Source organism: Erythrolamprus reginae, chromosome 11 (assembly GCF_031021105.1).
Source record: "Erythrolamprus reginae isolate rEryReg1 chromosome 11, rEryReg1.hap1, whole genome shotgun sequence".
Lineage (NCBI taxonomy): Eukaryota > Metazoa > Chordata > Lepidosauria > Squamata > Dipsadidae > Erythrolamprus > Erythrolamprus reginae.
The window spans coordinates 2,521,526-2,538,512 of record NC_091960.1 but is presented as its reverse complement, the minus strand read 5'-3'; the positions used below and the strand labels follow the sequence as shown (position 1 = coordinate 2,538,512).

The window sequence follows — 16,987 nt, the reverse complement described above, 5'->3', positions numbered from 1 at the left end:
ACCCAACTCCAGCAACTCAACAAAACCAACGACCCTATTTTTCACCGAGGAATCGACGACCACCGTTTTCGCGCAACGTTTCCCGCCCGGCTGACAACTCGCCCTCTCCTAACCAACGAGGTAACTCCCCTTCTTCCGTAAACTGCAATTTTCCCGCTGCAGAAAACAAGCTATTTGTTTCTCTTTTCCTCAACGGCCACCCCTGCCAAATGGAATTAGACACCGGGTCCAGACATTCCATAATGCCTTGGGAAAAACTTAAATTATATTTACCTCGTGTAAAACAAACTGACTTGCAACCGTGGGAACCGGGTTTGAGTGATTTTCAGGGCCATTCAATTCCAGTGTTAGGATGCTTAAACGTTCCTATTGCGTTTAAAAAATTTCAAGGGTTTTTACCTCTGTTAGTGGTTAACGGTCCTAAACACTCATTACTGGGACTTCGATGGTTACAACCTTTAGGTATTGAAATTTCAGGGGTTAACAATGTATGTGACTCTTTTGACCCAAATGATTTATTGAAAGAATTTCCCGAAGTTTTCTCTAGCGCTCTGGGTAAATATACAGGCAGCCCCATTTCGTTTAATTTGGACCCAAATATTTCGCCCATCCGATTAAAGCCCCGCAGAATCCCCATTCCACTTTTGCCTAAAGTGGATGAACAATTGGACAAATTAATAGCTCAGGGCATTTTAGTTCCCACTGACCACGCTAAATGGGAAACTCCTATTGTAACGCCCGTTAAGCCGGATGGCTCTATTAGAATTTGCGCAGATTATAAAGCCACGATTAATAAAGCACTACAGCATAATGCCTATCCAATCCCAGTAGTGCAACAACTCTTGCACACCTTAGGAAATGGGTCCATCTTCGCGAAATTGGACCTGGCACAGGCATATCAACAGCTCACCGTAGATCAAGACACCTCTGAAGCCCAGACAATCGTAACTCATAGAGGTGCCTTTAAATGCACCCGGCTCCAGTTTGGAGTCTCTACCGCCCCAGGTATCTTTCAGGGTTTGATGGAACGCATTTTAAATAATATTCCTGGGGTCGTTCCATATTTCGACGACGTATTAATATCTGCCACATCCAAATCTGAGTTATGGGACAGAATCAGGCGCGTTTTAACCAAATTTAAAGAAACAGGACTCCATTTGAAAGCAGACAAATGTTCTTGGGCTGTGCCCAAAGTTGAATTCTTGGGGTTTACAATAGATCGTTTTGGGATTCACCCCACAAATGACAAAGTTGATGCCATAAGAAATGCCCCCACCCCTTCAGATAAGACAGACTTACAAGCATTCCTAGGACTCCTTAACTTTTATTCCGTCTTTCTTAAACAGAAAGCGACGGTGGCAGAACCGCTTCATAACCTCCTAAAGAAAGACTCTGCCTGGACGTGGGGACCAAAAGAACAAGCCGCTTTCCAAGCAGTAAAAAATTTACTTTCCTCCAATAGTGTCCTAGTGCAATATAATGTAGCTATGCCCTTATCCCTAACCTGCGACGCTTCACCGTTCGGCATAGGAGCCGTCCTCAGCCATAACTTTCCGGACGGTACAGAAGCCCCAATAGCCTATTATTCTAAAACTCTTTCGGCAGCTGAAAGGAATTACTCCCAGCTCGACAAGGAGGTGTTAGCCCTTGTCGCTGGAGTTAAACGTTTTCATTATTACCTTTGTGGTCGACCCTTTACGTTAATCACCGACCATAAACCGCTTTTAGGCATTTTGGCGGGAAACAAACAAACTCCCGCCTTTCTTTCTCCTCGCATGACTCGCTGGACTATTTTTCTAGCCGCTTACAATTACACATTAATCCACAGGGGGGGGAAAGACATAGGAAATGCTGATGCATTAAGCAGGTGCCCCCAAACAGAATTAGTCAATGACCCAGCCCCTGCCTCAAGCGTTTTATTAATCGAATCTAGTAAACAAACGTTATTAACAGCAACAGAAATAGCCAAGCAGACACAAGCAGATCCAATTTTGAAATATATTAAACAATGGATATTAAAGGGATGGCCAATTGAACAACAACCAAACCAATTTCAACCTTTTAAGAATAGACAGTTTGAATTAAATGTGTTAAAAGATTGTATATTGTGGGGAGACAGGGTTGTTATTCCAAAAGCCTTACAGAAGCAAGCATTGCAGTTATTGCATATAGGTCACCCAGGAATAGTCAAAATGAAAACTATTGCCAGAAGTCATTTATGGTGGCCAGGGTTGGACAAGGACATAGAGTCATGGGTGGGTGGTTGTATACCCTGCCAGAGAACAAGACCCAACCCACCAAAAGTTACACCATCAGAGTGGCCAACACCAAGAGGGCCCTGGTCTAGAATACATATTGACTTTGCAGGACCAATCAGGGGCCAATCCTTTTTACTGGTTGTGGATGCATACTCCAAGTGGCTGGAAATTGAACTCATGGCATCCACAACTACTAGTGCAACTATAAAAGCATTAAGGAAAATGTTTGCCACACATGGTATTCCAGACATTTTGGTATCAGACAACGGGCCTCAGTTAACAGCCCGTCAAATGGAACTATTTCTTGCAGACCAGGGCATAAAACATGTGCTCACTCCACCTCATTTTGCCCAAGCTAATGGGCAAGCAGAACGAATAGTTAGAACCACAAAGGAAGCGTTAAACAAAGCACCACTAGGAGATTGGCAACAACAAATTGATGAATTTTTAACCATTCAGCATATTACGCCGTCAGCGTCAACAAATAAAAGCCCGGCAGAACTTTTAATGGGCAGAAACCTTCGTTCTAAATTAGACAGAATTCACCCAAATTACCAGAATGACCAAAAAGAAATTAAAATGCAAAGTGAAAGACAGTTTAACATCGGGGATTTAATTTATGCCAAAGACTATGATTCAAACGATAAATGGAAAGATGGCACAGTATTGGATAAAACAGGTTTAAAAACATACGTTGTAATATTAACAGATGGGCGCAGTTGGCATCGGCATGTCGACCAACTACGCAAAAGAATGAAGACTAACCCAGACATTTTACCTACTGTAGACAAACCAATAGAGGACTTACCAGAACCACCTCGAGACTCCAGCGATGGCTGCTTGTTGCCCCTGGCGGCCGGCGAAGATCAAAATGCATCATCGCAACCAGGCCCGTCAGAGACTAGCCTTAGCGGAGCAACGGAGCCAGCCGTCCAGGCAAGCAGCTCCCAGCAAAATGAACTGCGCAGGTCCCAGAGATCTGTGAAACCACCAATCCGCTTGCAGGACTATGTGACGTGGATTAACACGTAATCATGGTCTCAGCCGAAGAGGGAGGGGTGTTGTGTTTGTTTAAAAATATTCGCAGAAAATCTGCGATTGGTTAAGACGCGGCTATTCAGAAAATAGCCGCGAAAGTTAAATATGTGTCAGTTGGTAAAAAGCCCGCGTTAAAAAGAGTATAAAAGGGCAACGGGTTAGCCGTTGCCCTCATTCCGGCAATTCTACCGTTCCAGTGTTTGTATTCTCTCTTGCCATGAATAAACCAGTTTGATTTAAGACTACCGGAGTCCAGACTTTTCAGAAGGGAAAAACCTTATTCACTTCACAGACATAGAAATTTAATTTGCATCCAGAATGACTGAAGGATCTCCAATTCTCCCCGGACAGCTGGCCCTGGGGTGGGGCACTTTGCTCTTTAAATCTGCAGAGCGCACGTCCTGCGTAAGGTGGAAAGAGAGGTAGGCTTACTCACTGTGAGCATCTTGGAGGCGCTGGGCCGTTTCTTGGGGCTTTTGGTGAGTGTCACCTTGACAAAGTTGTAGAAGGTGGGGGACCTGTGGAGACAGAAGATTTTTGCGGCTGTAACGCAGCTGATGCTTGATAACTCAATTCAACCAACAAACGCTACGTCTTACATCTTGGGGGGGGGGGGGAAATCAGTACACAAAATACAAGCTGGTTGGTTAAGAACTAGTAGATGATCCTCACTCTTGTCAAAAACCTAGGAGTACTCATCTCAAAGGCATTGAGATAACAGCATTGCCAAAAAAAGGCATAAGAGTGGTTAACCTACTCTTGCGTAGCTTCTTCTCCGGTAATATTGAATTCCCATGTAGGACATACAAAACCTTTACTAGACCAATTCTTGAGTATAGCTCATCTATCTGGAACCTGCATAACATATCGGACATTAATACAATCAAACGAGTCTGGGGATATTTCACGAAAAGAGTCCTCCACTCTTGCAACTGAATGCCTTATACTACCAGACTTGAGATTTTGGGCTTAGACAACTTAGAACTTCGCTATCTTCAATCCGACCTAAGCATGGTACATAAAATCATAAACTAGTAATGTTACTTAGTTGGGTCATGAAACGTTTGCAAGAAAGCCACCAAACTCAAGAGGACACCAAGGGACTCCCGAGTTCAACCCTGCGCTACAAATACTCTCCTTTATTGAGACTAAGCAAGGACCCGTCACCACTTCCGAAGGACCCCTTGACAGTACTCACCATCGGGCCTTCTCCTTCAGCTTTGGAGGCTGGTAGCCACTCTTGGTCATCAGCACCAGCACCCTGCAAGGCGGCACAGGGGAGACAAGCCACAGGTCAGCCGTGGAACCGTCTCTTCCTTATAAATCATGGAAAAGATTTTATTTCAATCCCCAGGGATCAGAGGAAGCCAACAGGGCCCTTACCGCAAAGGATGCGTATCAAACATGGGTGGCTGCAGCTCAGCCAACTCGATTGCCGTGATGCCCACCGACCACACGTCGCACAGTTCGTTGTAGCCCCCTTTCAGCTCCACCGCGGCCACTTCTGGGGCCATCCTGGAACAAAGAGTGACATTCACCACCCTTTTAAGACCCCCCCCATTAGGACCACCCCATGGTCTTTTTGCAACTTGCTAACAGGTTATCAGGAAAAATATCAAGCCAGTGCAGAAGTTGGGGATAATAATAATAATAATAATAATAATAATAATAATAATTATTATTATTATTATTATTATTAATATTAATATTATTATGTCAGTACAACACAGCAAATGAGATCACTATGCTGGATTTCGTATTTCATCACCAGTCGGGCGCTTTCCAAACACCTAGGACTGCGTGATGTAGCGGCGAATTATGTTTGCTGATCCCAGTGAAGCGGCCTTTTGCAATTGACAGATGGGGATTTTGTCAATTCCGATGGTTTTCAAATGTCCGCTGAGATCCTTTGGTACTGCGCCCAGCGTGCCAAGTACCACTGGGACCACTTTCACGGGCTTATGCCAGAGTCGTTGCAGCTCGATTATTATTTTATTATTATTTATTAGATTTGTATGCCGCCCGTCTCGAAGACTCGGGGCGGCTCACAACAACAATAATAACAATAACAATCATAAATCAACAGCTTGCCACACTATCTATAGAAGGCCTGATGTTGATGGGAACTTGGGAGGGGGGATTTTCAGGAGGGAGCAGAGGCAGCCACAAAGCATCCTTTCGAGGGGCTCAAGGCCATCCCATGCCCACCCACCTGGGCGGAAGTGGAAGGAGGATTGGCCACGCTGGTACAATCTGAGTGGGCAACGTGACAAGTTTGTGGGTGGGGGACAAAGGATGTGAACTTTCAACTGGGTGGGAAACTCGGAGTCAGGTTTCCCACACTATGTGCCAGGATGGCTCCAACAATAAACTGGAACTTTGAGGAGCACTTTGACTGGGATTCTGATTTAGTCCAGATGTTAACTGGAACCTTGACAACAAAAGCCTATAAACCAGGATTTCTCCACACTGTTTCCTGCATCGCCAATGCCCCCTGGCAAAAGGGACAACTGCTATGGGATGAGTTTGTGAACTGAAAAATGAATGGGGGTGTATGGAAAAATGCCCACAACTTGGGCCCTTGGTTAGCATGATATATTCCAGAGAAGATTCTGAAATGGTGGGGAGCTTTTCCAACCTGCCCCCCCCCCTCCTTCTCCTTGGCATCTCGCAGCTCAGATTACCCATCGGGGCCAAAGGGTGGCTTCTCTTTACCAGTAAGGGGTCCCGATGAAGGACATTCGCCGGGCGAAGGTGGCACTCAGTTGAGCTGAGATCCCGAAATCAGCTGGCAAGAAGGAAAGAAGAAGAGAAGAGAGAGATGGAGAGGGTTGAAAAAGCCTCTTTGTCGTAGATCTGTATCGTGCTCTAGTTCGGGAAGATAAAAGAGTCTGTGGACTTCGAGGAAATCCATTCTACGAAACCAGCGACCCGCAAAGCCTTTGGGATGAAATCTGTGACCAGGAAAAGATGCCACAAGATTCCTGAAATTTTGTCTTCGGAACGTGGCTCTTCTCGGGGAGATTCAGACAATGAAATTCACAACTCTTCTCACTATGGAGATTCTCGGTCTTCCAGATCATGGTTTGTCTTGGAAGACGTTTCACTAGAGTGCCTTCCGTCCCCTGTCCTATTTCTCTCCTATATCTCCTATACCATTCTTCTTCCCTATATTTATTCTATTCTTTCACTGATATATTTTATTCCTATTTCTTCTCTTCTCTTCTCTTCTCTCTTAGATATACTTTACTATGAGTACAGTGTTCCCTTGACTTTCGCAGCGGATGCGTTCCGAGACCGCCCGCGAAAGTCGAATTTCCGCGAAGTAGAGATGCGGAAGTAAATACACTATTTTTGGCTATGAACAGTGTCACAAGCCTTCCCTTAACACTTTAAACCCCTAAATTTCAATTTCCCATTCCCTTAGCAACCATTTAGATTATTACTCGCCATGTTGATTTATTAAAGTTTATTAAAAAAATGTATTAAAGGCGGACAAAAATTTGGCGATGACATATGATGTCATTGGGCAGAAAAAACCATGGTATAGGGGGAAAAACCACAAAGTGTTTTTTAATTAATATTTTTGAAAAACCGTGGTATAGACTTTTCACGAAGTTCGAACCCGCGAAAATCGAGGGAACACTGTATATCCCCTATAACCTTCATTATATATTTACTATATATATACCCAATATAACTCTCATTGTGCAATGGACAAAATCAATCAATAAATAAAATCAATAAAAGAAGCTCCTTTAGCTCCTTCGCTTCCCCACCATCCAATCAGAGTCGAAGAAACTTCTGTGATGAGAGGCGAAGCGTCTTTAGAGAAAAACCAGAAAATCCAGTTGTCTCTTGTGAAAAAGCGCGTTTGGGATTGCATGCGCAAGTGAATTCCTGCGTTTTGTGCATGCACAGATGGCACGCGTGCTCACATTTCTGGCCATAGGTGAGGACTGCCTAATACACACTGAAAAATAACAATTCAGAAGTTCACACATAATGCTAAAGCAAAATTTTGAAATGCTTCCCACTGAGCTGAGCCCTAGTGGGATAGGATTTCGGGGCTACGTGATGCCCATGGACCGTTCCAGATAAGGTGACTGAGGGTAACTAGATTAAAGAAACAATGTTCAGATAATGAACCTACCTAGTTTTACTTCCCCCTGGGCGTTGAGAAGAATGTTAGCTCCCTGAAAGGTGAACAAACAGCAAAAAGGAAGTGAGACTTAGTCAGAGTGAAATGGACTAACGTCCAGAGGGTAACAACGCAACAACTAGACAATATTCCCAATTCCCAGGCTCCGGTCTCCCTATCTATTGGGAGTTCCAATTGTACAAACTGTTTTTGCAGCTTGTAGAAACCTTTGTGAAAACTGCTTCTGCAAAAGTTTTTCAACTTTTCTACCTCATTTTGTGACTGCAGGCTGCCAAAATATATGACAGCTACCAACTTTGCTTTCAGTTATGTATCTTCCTTCCAATGTAAAGACTCCAGGCTAATAGCTGCCTTGACTCCACCCGCTCTTCTCCTACACTCTGTCCTCAATTCATTTTCTCAAGGAATCTGGAGACTGACAATAACATAAGAGAAGGACAAGCTTCATAACTCTCACCTTTATATCTCGGTGGATCTTGCCTTGTTTGTGAAGATAAGACAAACCCTGGAAGGACGGGGAAAAAAAATAAAACTTACATCTTGGTTGTCTTTGAAATATGCCTAATATAACAACCTAATATACGGGTAAGTCTTTGACCAAACTTTTGGTTGCTAAACAAGCTGCTTAAGTTAGTCATACATATTTTAAGATCTTTCTTGTCCATGGTGAAGTGAATTGCTGCAGTTGTTAAGCGAATCACACATTTGTTAAGTGAGTCTGGCTTTCTATCGTGTTTCCCCGAAAATAAGACAGCGTCTTATATTAATTTTTGCTCCCAAAGATGTGCTACGTCTTATTTTCAGGGGATGTCTTATTTTTTCCCAATGAATTGTATTCTGTATCCTGCTGCAGCAAAAACGCATCCAAACAAGCAGGCGCATGTTGGATGCGTGTTGGATGTGTTTTAAATCTTACTGATGCAGCGTTTTGGGATGCAATTTATGAACAGCAGTGTTACATATGTTCTGTTCGGGAACGCTGCGACACGAAACATCTCCTACGTCTTACTTTCGGGGGATGCCTTATATTAGGCAATTCTATGAAGCCTGTCCTGTGTCTTACTTTCAGGGGTAACTTATTTTGGGGAAAACAGGGTACAGTGGTGCCTCTACTTAAGAACTTAATTTGTTCCGTGACCAGGTTCTGAAGTAGAAAAGTTTGTAAGTAGAAGCAATTTTCCCCATAGGAATCAATGTAAAAGTAAATAATGCATGCAAACCCATTAGGAAAGAAATAAAAGCTCGGGATTTGGGTGGGGGGAGGAGGAGGAAGAAGAGGAGGAGGACAGTCGCTGCCCAGAGCGAAGGGAGCGTTGCTCTTCTCTGGGCGCTGGCAGAGATTTATTCCCTCTCCAAGCGCCCAAAGAAAGGAAAACGCTCCGTTTGCTCTGGGATGGCCAGAGTGAAGGGAGCATTTCTTTTCTCTGGGCACTGGCAGAGGTTTATTCCCTCTCCAAGCGCCCAGAGAAAGGAAAATGCTTTGTTCGCTCTGGACTGCCAAAGCCTCCTTAAGCGCCACCGAAAGGCTCCTCTGGCAGCCCAGAAAAGCCCGAGATGGCCGGGATTAAAGGGGGAATGGCAGGAAACTGGCCGGGCCTTCGTGATGCTCTCAAATTTCCTGGCAAATTTTCCCAGGCTCGGGTTCTTAAGTAGAAAATGGTTCTTAAGAAGCGGCAAAAAAATCTTGAACACCCAGTTCTTATCTAGAAAAGTTCTTAAGTAGAGGCGTTCTTAGGTAGAGGTACCACTGTATTTTTTAAATCTTCAGGCCAAAGCTAACACATTTCCATCCTTGAGAAAAATGGGTGTCCACAAATCTCTACTCACGTGTAATGTTTCCCGGCAGATGTAGGCAATTTGTAGCTCTGACAAAGCCCCCGTGACTGAAAAGCAACAAGGAGACAGTGAACACCACTTTCCACCCTGCAATCCAGCTGTCTGTATATCGTGTGCCTTAGTTAAGAGAACAAGCAAACCTCCACCCCCACCCATCTCTGCCCTTTGCTGGGAGGCTGTGTGTCCAGCTGACCTTCGACTTTATTAATTTAATCAAATTCCCATCGTCTGTCCATCCATCCCCCCTCAAAGAGATGCAACTGCAGAAGGGAGGAAGTGAAGAAACGGCGAGAAGCATTAAAAATGAAAACAAGAGAGCAGTGTTGTGGTCAGCCCGTTATCATGCAAGTTGTGTTTGCGATGCTTCTCTGCCCCCACTTCTGAAACCAGAAGGCGGAGAGACCGAGGCTTCGGTACCCCACAACAAGGACACGCTTGCATTAGCCGTTGTCCACACGCCCTTTTTGTTTGTTTGTTTCAACTTTAGTCCATTGCTCACCCCTTCTTTGCATGGAGCTTCCTGAAAACAGAAGTTCTCCTGCTTCCTTTCGCCCCGAAGGATAGAACCAGGAGGGTCAAAAGGAATTTAAAAAAACAAACAAACCAATGCATGATCAAAAATTGGAATTTGCTGCCTTGAGATGGACCAGGTATCTGATCCAGCAGATCCTACTACGTTCTTTCATACTGCAACAGAGTGTTTGATGTTGGAGCTGGGATGACTTTGGTGGTAGATGGAATTGTTCCTTTGATGGTTTCGGAACACTGATGAAATCTCGAAAGCTCACTGATGGGTCACATTGGCAGCAACATCTCCAGGGTTGTGTTTGGAGGCTTCTTCGGTGAAGAAGAGGACAAACACGGCTAGCCAGAAGACGTCTTAGACAGACAGAAGACAATATTTGTAGCTCAGGGTTGAGCTGTGGATGCTCTCTGAGCTTGATGGATTTCTTGTAGACGTTTCGTGAACAAACTAGGTAGTCTCATCATGCTTCTTTAAAAGATCTGAAGATTGGGGAATTGTTTTGGAATGCTCCCCTAAGCTAAGCGCAAACCTCAACTTGTAATTATATTGAATAAAAAAGCAGAGAGGGGTCAAAACCAGGAAACCTCTCCTCCATCCCATCCCATTAAATTTCTTTCTTGCAGTGCGTTTTTCCTACTCATTAGACTTATAGTATATGATCTGATATAGTATATGATATACTATATGACTTTTAGTGTAGGAATGAGTGAAAAATAATCAAGGAGAGAAGCAATTTAGAACTAAGGGAGAGAGAAGCAGTTAGAACAATTGATCCGTGGAACAGGAGTTGCCTCCAGAAGTTGTGAATGTTCCAACCCTGGAAGTTTTTAAGAAGATGTTGGATAACCATCTGTCTGAAGTAGTGTAGGGTCTCCTGCCCAAGCAGGGGGTTGGACTAGAAGACCTCCAAGGTCCCTTCCAACTCTGTTGTTGTTGTTGTTGTTGTTGTTGTTGTTATTATTATTATTATTATTATTATTATTATTAGCAACTTATCACAGGGTAATTCCTCCAGGCAAATTAACAATTCTGCTTTCAAGCTGCTAATGAAAAGTAACAAAACTTTGTGTTTGTCCAAGAAATCGGATGCGCCCAGTAGCTTTGTGTCCTACAAGGTTTGCTGCTGTCCTTGCAAGCGAAATAACGTAAGCAGACTGGGAAGGGGGAAGTTTGCAACCTAACCTAAGCCATATGAACAATGTTCAACCCTCTTCCTTTGAAGCAGGTGCTACTGATATGCTAGAGAAAGCCAGCAACCGCACTCGGTTTCACTTCTGTTGCAAAAAAAAAAAAAAAAAGGATGCTTAATTATTCAGTTGTACTTCTTCCCCGACAAACTTGTGAACCTGGCACCCAAAGTAACATACTTAATGTGTGTATGTGTTTACATGTGAGAGATGCATCTTTCCTTCTCTCTTAACAACTGTACATAAATTTGCATTAAAACACTTTGGGAGATAAGAACAAAGGAAAATTCCCTACGGTCTATGTTTGAATACACAGTGAGGGAATTGGACGGGCCTTGGAGGTCTTCTAGTCCAGTGTTTCCCAACCTTGGCCACTTGAAGATATTTGGACTTCAACTCCCAGAATTCCCCAGCCAGCTTCCCTGAAAACTCCGGTGCGCGAAAAACAGCACAACGGGCAAACCGGAAGTCCGTTTTCCGGACTTCCGGTTTGCCAGTTTGGTCATTTTTTTTCCACCATGAATTCTATAAGTTCATCTTAGGAAGTGCAAATGAAATTTGTCCTTTCTTCTTAGCGGCTACCTTGATAGATGTCTTGAAGGGAACCTCCTGCACAGAATTCCATGCAAATCCACAGCTTCTTAAACCTGCAGGGAGGAGAGAAAGAGGGTTCGTGCGGGAGGAAGTTGAGAATGGAATGAAGGAGGCGGAGGAATTGGGGCCAGCTCTCCAGATTGCTGACCGAGCCTTTTCTAATCATAGCAAAAGCACTTTAGATTTATATAACCACTTCAAGGGCTTCACGGCCCTCTGTGAGCGGTTTGCCGAGTCAGCATCTTGCCCCCAACAATCCAAGTCTTCATTTTCCCGACCTCGGACAGACAGAAGGCTGAGTCTAAACCTTAAGCCGGTGAAAATCGAACTGCTGCAATACTGCATTCTAGCCTGTTCTGTCTGGGTCACTCTGGAAGCCAAGACCAACCCAAAAAGAGAAGCCAGACACACCGGTAAAAGGCAGTTTATAAAATTCAAGAAAAACACTGGTAACAGAAAATGTCCTTACAAACAGGAAAACGCTGTATCTTCAAATATATCCACGAAGACAAAAGTCCATGCAGCAATACAGGATTCTTGCTGCCAAGATGAGGCTGTAGATAGCAGACCTACACCTCCCACGGGTCTTCCAAACTGCTGGGCCACAAGCCAGGAACAGAGACGCCGAGAACAAAGCAGGTCACCGTAACTCCAACTGATAACACTCCACATGGCCTCAAGGGCTTGCCTGCCTTTTAAACCCTGCTAAGGAGGACCACACCCAAGCCCAGCTGTTCCTAATTCAGTGCTGATAATACTTCTTTAATTGCTCCTTTCTCTGATCTGAACGTCTCTGTCGCAAGTCAGTGACGGCTTGTGCTTCATCCCCTAATGACTCCAAGCTACTGGCTGGGGAGAGCCCCCCCCCCCCCCCCAGGGCTCTCATGCTGTTCTCCTTCGTCCCATTCCTGACTTTCCCCTCCGCCGTCCGACTGCTCAGCCCCCTCCTCTTCGCTGTCCTCCTCCTCCGGGCATGGAGCCAGCAGAGACACAGCAGGTCCCTGAGCAGCCTCAGGCTGAATCACAACATAGCCACTGCGCCAGCACAGCTCCATCGCACACCAGTTTTGCATCCCACCCAGCCACCCCTTTCTCAAGGCAGGGAAATACAGTATTTACAACAGAATCATCCCATTTTAGAAGAAGGATTACTCACCGGATGTAACTCCCATAGTACGCGACAATGTTCGGATGTTTGCAGGTTTTCACGATCACGATCTCTTGTTGGATAGCCACACAATCATCATCTGGGCCAAAGAAGAAGGAGAAAAACAGGCATTTTAGGACTTAGGGGTTTAGGATAGAAGGGAAACAAGCGCTCCCTTCAAGCACTGATGATGCTACCTAGCTGGGTAATGAAATGTTTACAAGGAAACGCCTTCATATCAACCCCTCATATCAACCCCGAGCTACAAATATTCTCCTTTATTGAAACAACTGGATCTGAGCTTTCCAGATGTTGCAAGGCTTCAACGGCCAACACCCTCACTCAGGGATGGGTTCCTACCGGTGTGCTAGGGTGCGCCATTCCGGTAGCGTCCCACAGATTGTGCAATTTGCATGTGACTGCTCCATTTCCGTCTTTGCCGGTCCGTCAGGCGGTACCATCATTTCCCCCAAAAATTTGGGGCATTTTTTGCACTCTGCACATGCACAGAAGCAAAATCTGACGAGGGGATGCTCGCACAGGTGAGATTTCAGAGGATTTTTCAGAGGAAATGTGCATGACTGAACATGGGGGCTTTCAAGATTTTCTACTAATTTTGTATAGCCGCTCCGAGTCTTCGGAGAGGGGCGGCATAGAAATCTAATAAATAATAATAATAATAATAATAATAATAATAATAATAATAATAATTCTTTTTAAAAACAATTGTATTTCTCTACATATATTGTTTGCATTTATAATGTTGTACACCGCCCTGAGTCGCCTTGAGAAAGGCGGCATAGAAATCAATCAATAAATAATAAAATTGTGCGCACAGGCGCCGGTGCCCAAATCACCAGGATGCGCGTCCGCAGTGCACCGGCATGCCGGCAAGAGCAACCCGCCCCCTGCCTCCACTACACTATTGTGTTACAGGTTGTCCTCGACTAACAATCACAATCAAGCCCCCAAATGTCCGTTGGCCGGCAAGGCAGTTTGTTAAGTGAGTTTTGACCCATTTTACGAACTCTTCTGCCACAGTTGTTAAGGCAAATCATTGAAGCGGTGAAGCGAATAATGCAGTCGTCTGGCTTCCCACGTTATCTTTGCTTGTTGGGAGCCAGCTGGGAAGGTGGGGGGTTTCAGCAGGTTCTGACTGGTTCCGGAAGAACCGATAGCGGAGGTTTTGAGTAGTTCGGAGAACCGGCAAATATCACCTCTGACTGGTCCCTACTCGCATCTATTCTCTGCCTCCCGAATCCCAGCTGATCGAGAGGAAATGGGGATTTTGCGGTATCCTTCCCCTGCCATGCCCACCAAGCCACACCCATCAAGCCATGCCACGCCCACCAAGCCATGCCACGCCCACCAAGCCACGCCCACAGAACCGTCAGTTTTTTTAAAAAATTGAATCCCGCCACTGTCACACATGGCTAGCTGGGAAATACAGGCGTTCAAGTCGCCAAGGTTGGGAACTATTTTTTTTAAATTGCTCACCTGCTTCCATCTTTACAATTTTGATGGCAGACAGCTTCCCCGTTTCTCTGTTCCTTGCCTGAGAAGGAGACAGTGACCCAAAAGTTATTTTTTTTAAAAAAAAGTTTAATTTTTCAAATTTTTATTTTTGAAGGCAGAAGCGGGAGGGAGAAAAATTATTTAAATCGAGCAAAGGGAACTACAAAGGAGGATAACGATCGCCTTGGCTCAGGAGCCGAGCTTGAATTCCTCCGTGCCTACTCCACCTTGGTTGGTTTTGTCAAACGATGTTTCTGCTGTCAATTTTATTTTATTTCTTTAAATCGTGGCTTTCTCTGACATCTCCCAGTTTGGAAGGAAGGGAAAGTAAAAAAAGAGGAAGCCAGAACCCCAGCTGAAAACGTTTTGTGTATTACTGGTAGAGGACACAGCTGCTGCCCTCAGCTAGTTTTTGGGGGTTTTTTGTATTATTATTATTATTATTATTATTTTCATCCACATTTTGTGCTGTTAAAGCAACATTTTTATGTTTTGTAGGCAGCATTGGGAGTCTTCGTAAATTCCTGGGAGAACAAAACATGATATATTTTTTTTGCAAATACAGAGCAAAGAAAGGCTTTTAAGCCTGTGTAATTATGTAGATCTGGCCAAACACAGAGGCTTGCTTTGTTTACAGGGGTATAAAAAAACAAGTAAATAAAAAAAACAAAAGAAAGTTATAATAGTAAATAGGAAACTTTATATACTTATATATAAGTATATAAAGTTATATAAACTTTATACTGGGGTGGCCTCCCACTGCCATCTGTGCAGCTATGAGGAATCTTTACAGAGAAGCCTAAAATTGCAGCAATTAAAACTGAAATTCACGGAGGATTGTACGGCACAAGGCTTCCATTGGTAGGTGAAGTGATGAATAGAATAGAATATCAACAGAATAGAATATAAGAGTTGGAAGGGACCTTGGAGGTCTTCTAGTCCAACCCCCTGCTTAGGCAGGAAACCCTACTTCACAATTTCAGGCCAATAATTATCCAACATCTTCTTAAAAACTTCCAGTGTTGGAGCATTCACAACTTCTGGAGGCAAGTTGTTCCATTGATTGATTGTCTTTTTTTTCCTTTCAAAATAGAAGCATTCTATCTTTCCTTAAACAGGACGTCAAATATCTCTGTGTACCAATCTTCTACAACATCATTTGCTTTAATATAATTCTCTACTCTTAAAATTATAGCATGCTCAACAATTGAACATTATAATCCTATTCATTTTCCTCTTCACACGTCTTCTAGTAAAAATAATAATGTTGATTATCCTCATTATAATATTGACAATTATAGAATAGAATAGAATAGAATAGAATAGAATTTTATTGGCCAAGTGTGATTGGACACACAAGGAATTTGTCTTGGTGCAGATGCTCTCAGCGTACATAAAATAAAATATACATTTGTCAAGAATCATGTGGTACAACACTTAATGATTGTCATAGGGGTCAAATAAGCAATGAAGAAGCAATATTAATAAAAATCTTAGGATATAAGCAACAAGTTACAGTCATACAGTCAACATGGGAGGAAATGGGTGATAGGAATGATGAGAAAAACTAGTAGAATAGAAGTGCAGATTTAGTAGAAAGTCTGACAGTGTTGAGGGAATTATTTGTTTAGTAGAGTGATGGCGTTCGGGAAAAAACTGTTCTTGTGTCTAGTTGTCTTGGTGTGCAGTGCTCTGTAGCGACGTTTTGAGGGTAGGAGTTGAAACAATTTGTGTCCAGGATGTGAGGGGTCAGTAAATATTTTACCCGCCCTCTTTTTGACTCTTTGACTTTTTGACTTTATAATCTTATTTATACTTTTACCGGTAATTAATTGTTCTCACTGTCAGGAAATTTCTCCTTAGTTCTAAGTTGCTTCTCTCCTTGATTAGTTTCCACCCATTGCTTCTTGTTCTACATTCAGGTGCTTTGAAAAATAGCTTCACTCCCCCTTCTTTGTGGCAACTCCTGAGATATTGGAACACTGCTATCATGTCTCCCCTGGTCCTTCTTTTTATGAGACTGGACATACTCAATTCCTGCAACTGTTCTTCATATGTTTCAGCCTCCAGTCCCTTAATCATCTTTGTTGCTCTTCTCTGCACTTTTTCTAGAGTCTCAACATCCTTTTTGCATCGTGGCGACCAAAACTGAATGCCGTATTCCAAGTGTGGCCTTACCAAGGCCTTATAAAGTGGTATTAACACTTCACGTGATCTTGATTCTCTCCCTTTGTTAATGCAGCCTTGAACTGTGTTGGCTTTTTTGGCAGCTGCTGCACACAGCTGGCTCATATTTAAGTGGTTGTCCACTAGGAGTCCAAGATCCCTCTCACAGTTGCTAATGTTGAGCAAGATACCATATATATTATCCCTATGCATTTTGTTTTTCTTGCCTAAATGTAGATCAAATAATTTCTGCTTTGAATGAAATACGATTCTAAACAACCATAGGTCTCAACCTTGGCATTTTTAAGATTGTGGACGTCAACTCCCAGAATTCCCCAGCCAGCCAGACTTCTGGGAAAATTCTGGGAGTTGAAGTCCACATGTCTTAAAGTTGCTAAGAGTTAAAACAGAAAGTCAAACTGATTCAATTCAACTGCAAACGTCCCTTGGAGTATGGTAAATTAAAACGCTTTTTAATGGCAACAGCTCACTTTTAAACTGATTCTGCTCCCCCAGCCTAATGGATCGGGTGATGGGAACCAACTTAATGAACCAATC

At 43.6% G+C, this 16,987-nt stretch overlaps 1 protein-coding gene across 1 annotated transcript in view; it reads right to left on the bottom strand.

Annotated features, from left to right (window-relative positions):
• Positions 1-16,987, bottom strand: part of MAP4K1 (mitogen-activated protein kinase kinase kinase kinase 1) — a 39,750-nt gene that overhangs the window by 21,420 nt on the left and 1,343 nt on the right. Inside the window, exons 2-11 of the mRNA XM_070764288.1 lie at positions 14,246-14,303; positions 12,758-12,848; positions 11,590-11,654; positions 9,286-9,341; positions 7,916-7,963; positions 7,450-7,492; positions 6,012-6,084; positions 4,680-4,811; positions 4,495-4,557; positions 3,733-3,814 (exon numbers count right to left, since the gene is read on the bottom strand). Of these exons, the coding sequence (XP_070620389.1) occupies positions 3,733-3,814; positions 4,495-4,557; positions 4,680-4,811; positions 6,012-6,084; positions 7,450-7,492; positions 7,916-7,963; positions 9,286-9,341; positions 11,590-11,654; positions 12,758-12,848; positions 14,246-14,303 (711 nt within the window). The remainder of the gene's footprint in view (positions 1-3,732; positions 3,815-4,494; positions 4,558-4,679; positions 4,812-6,011; positions 6,085-7,449; positions 7,493-7,915; positions 7,964-9,285; positions 9,342-11,589; positions 11,655-12,757; positions 12,849-14,245; positions 14,304-16,987) is intronic.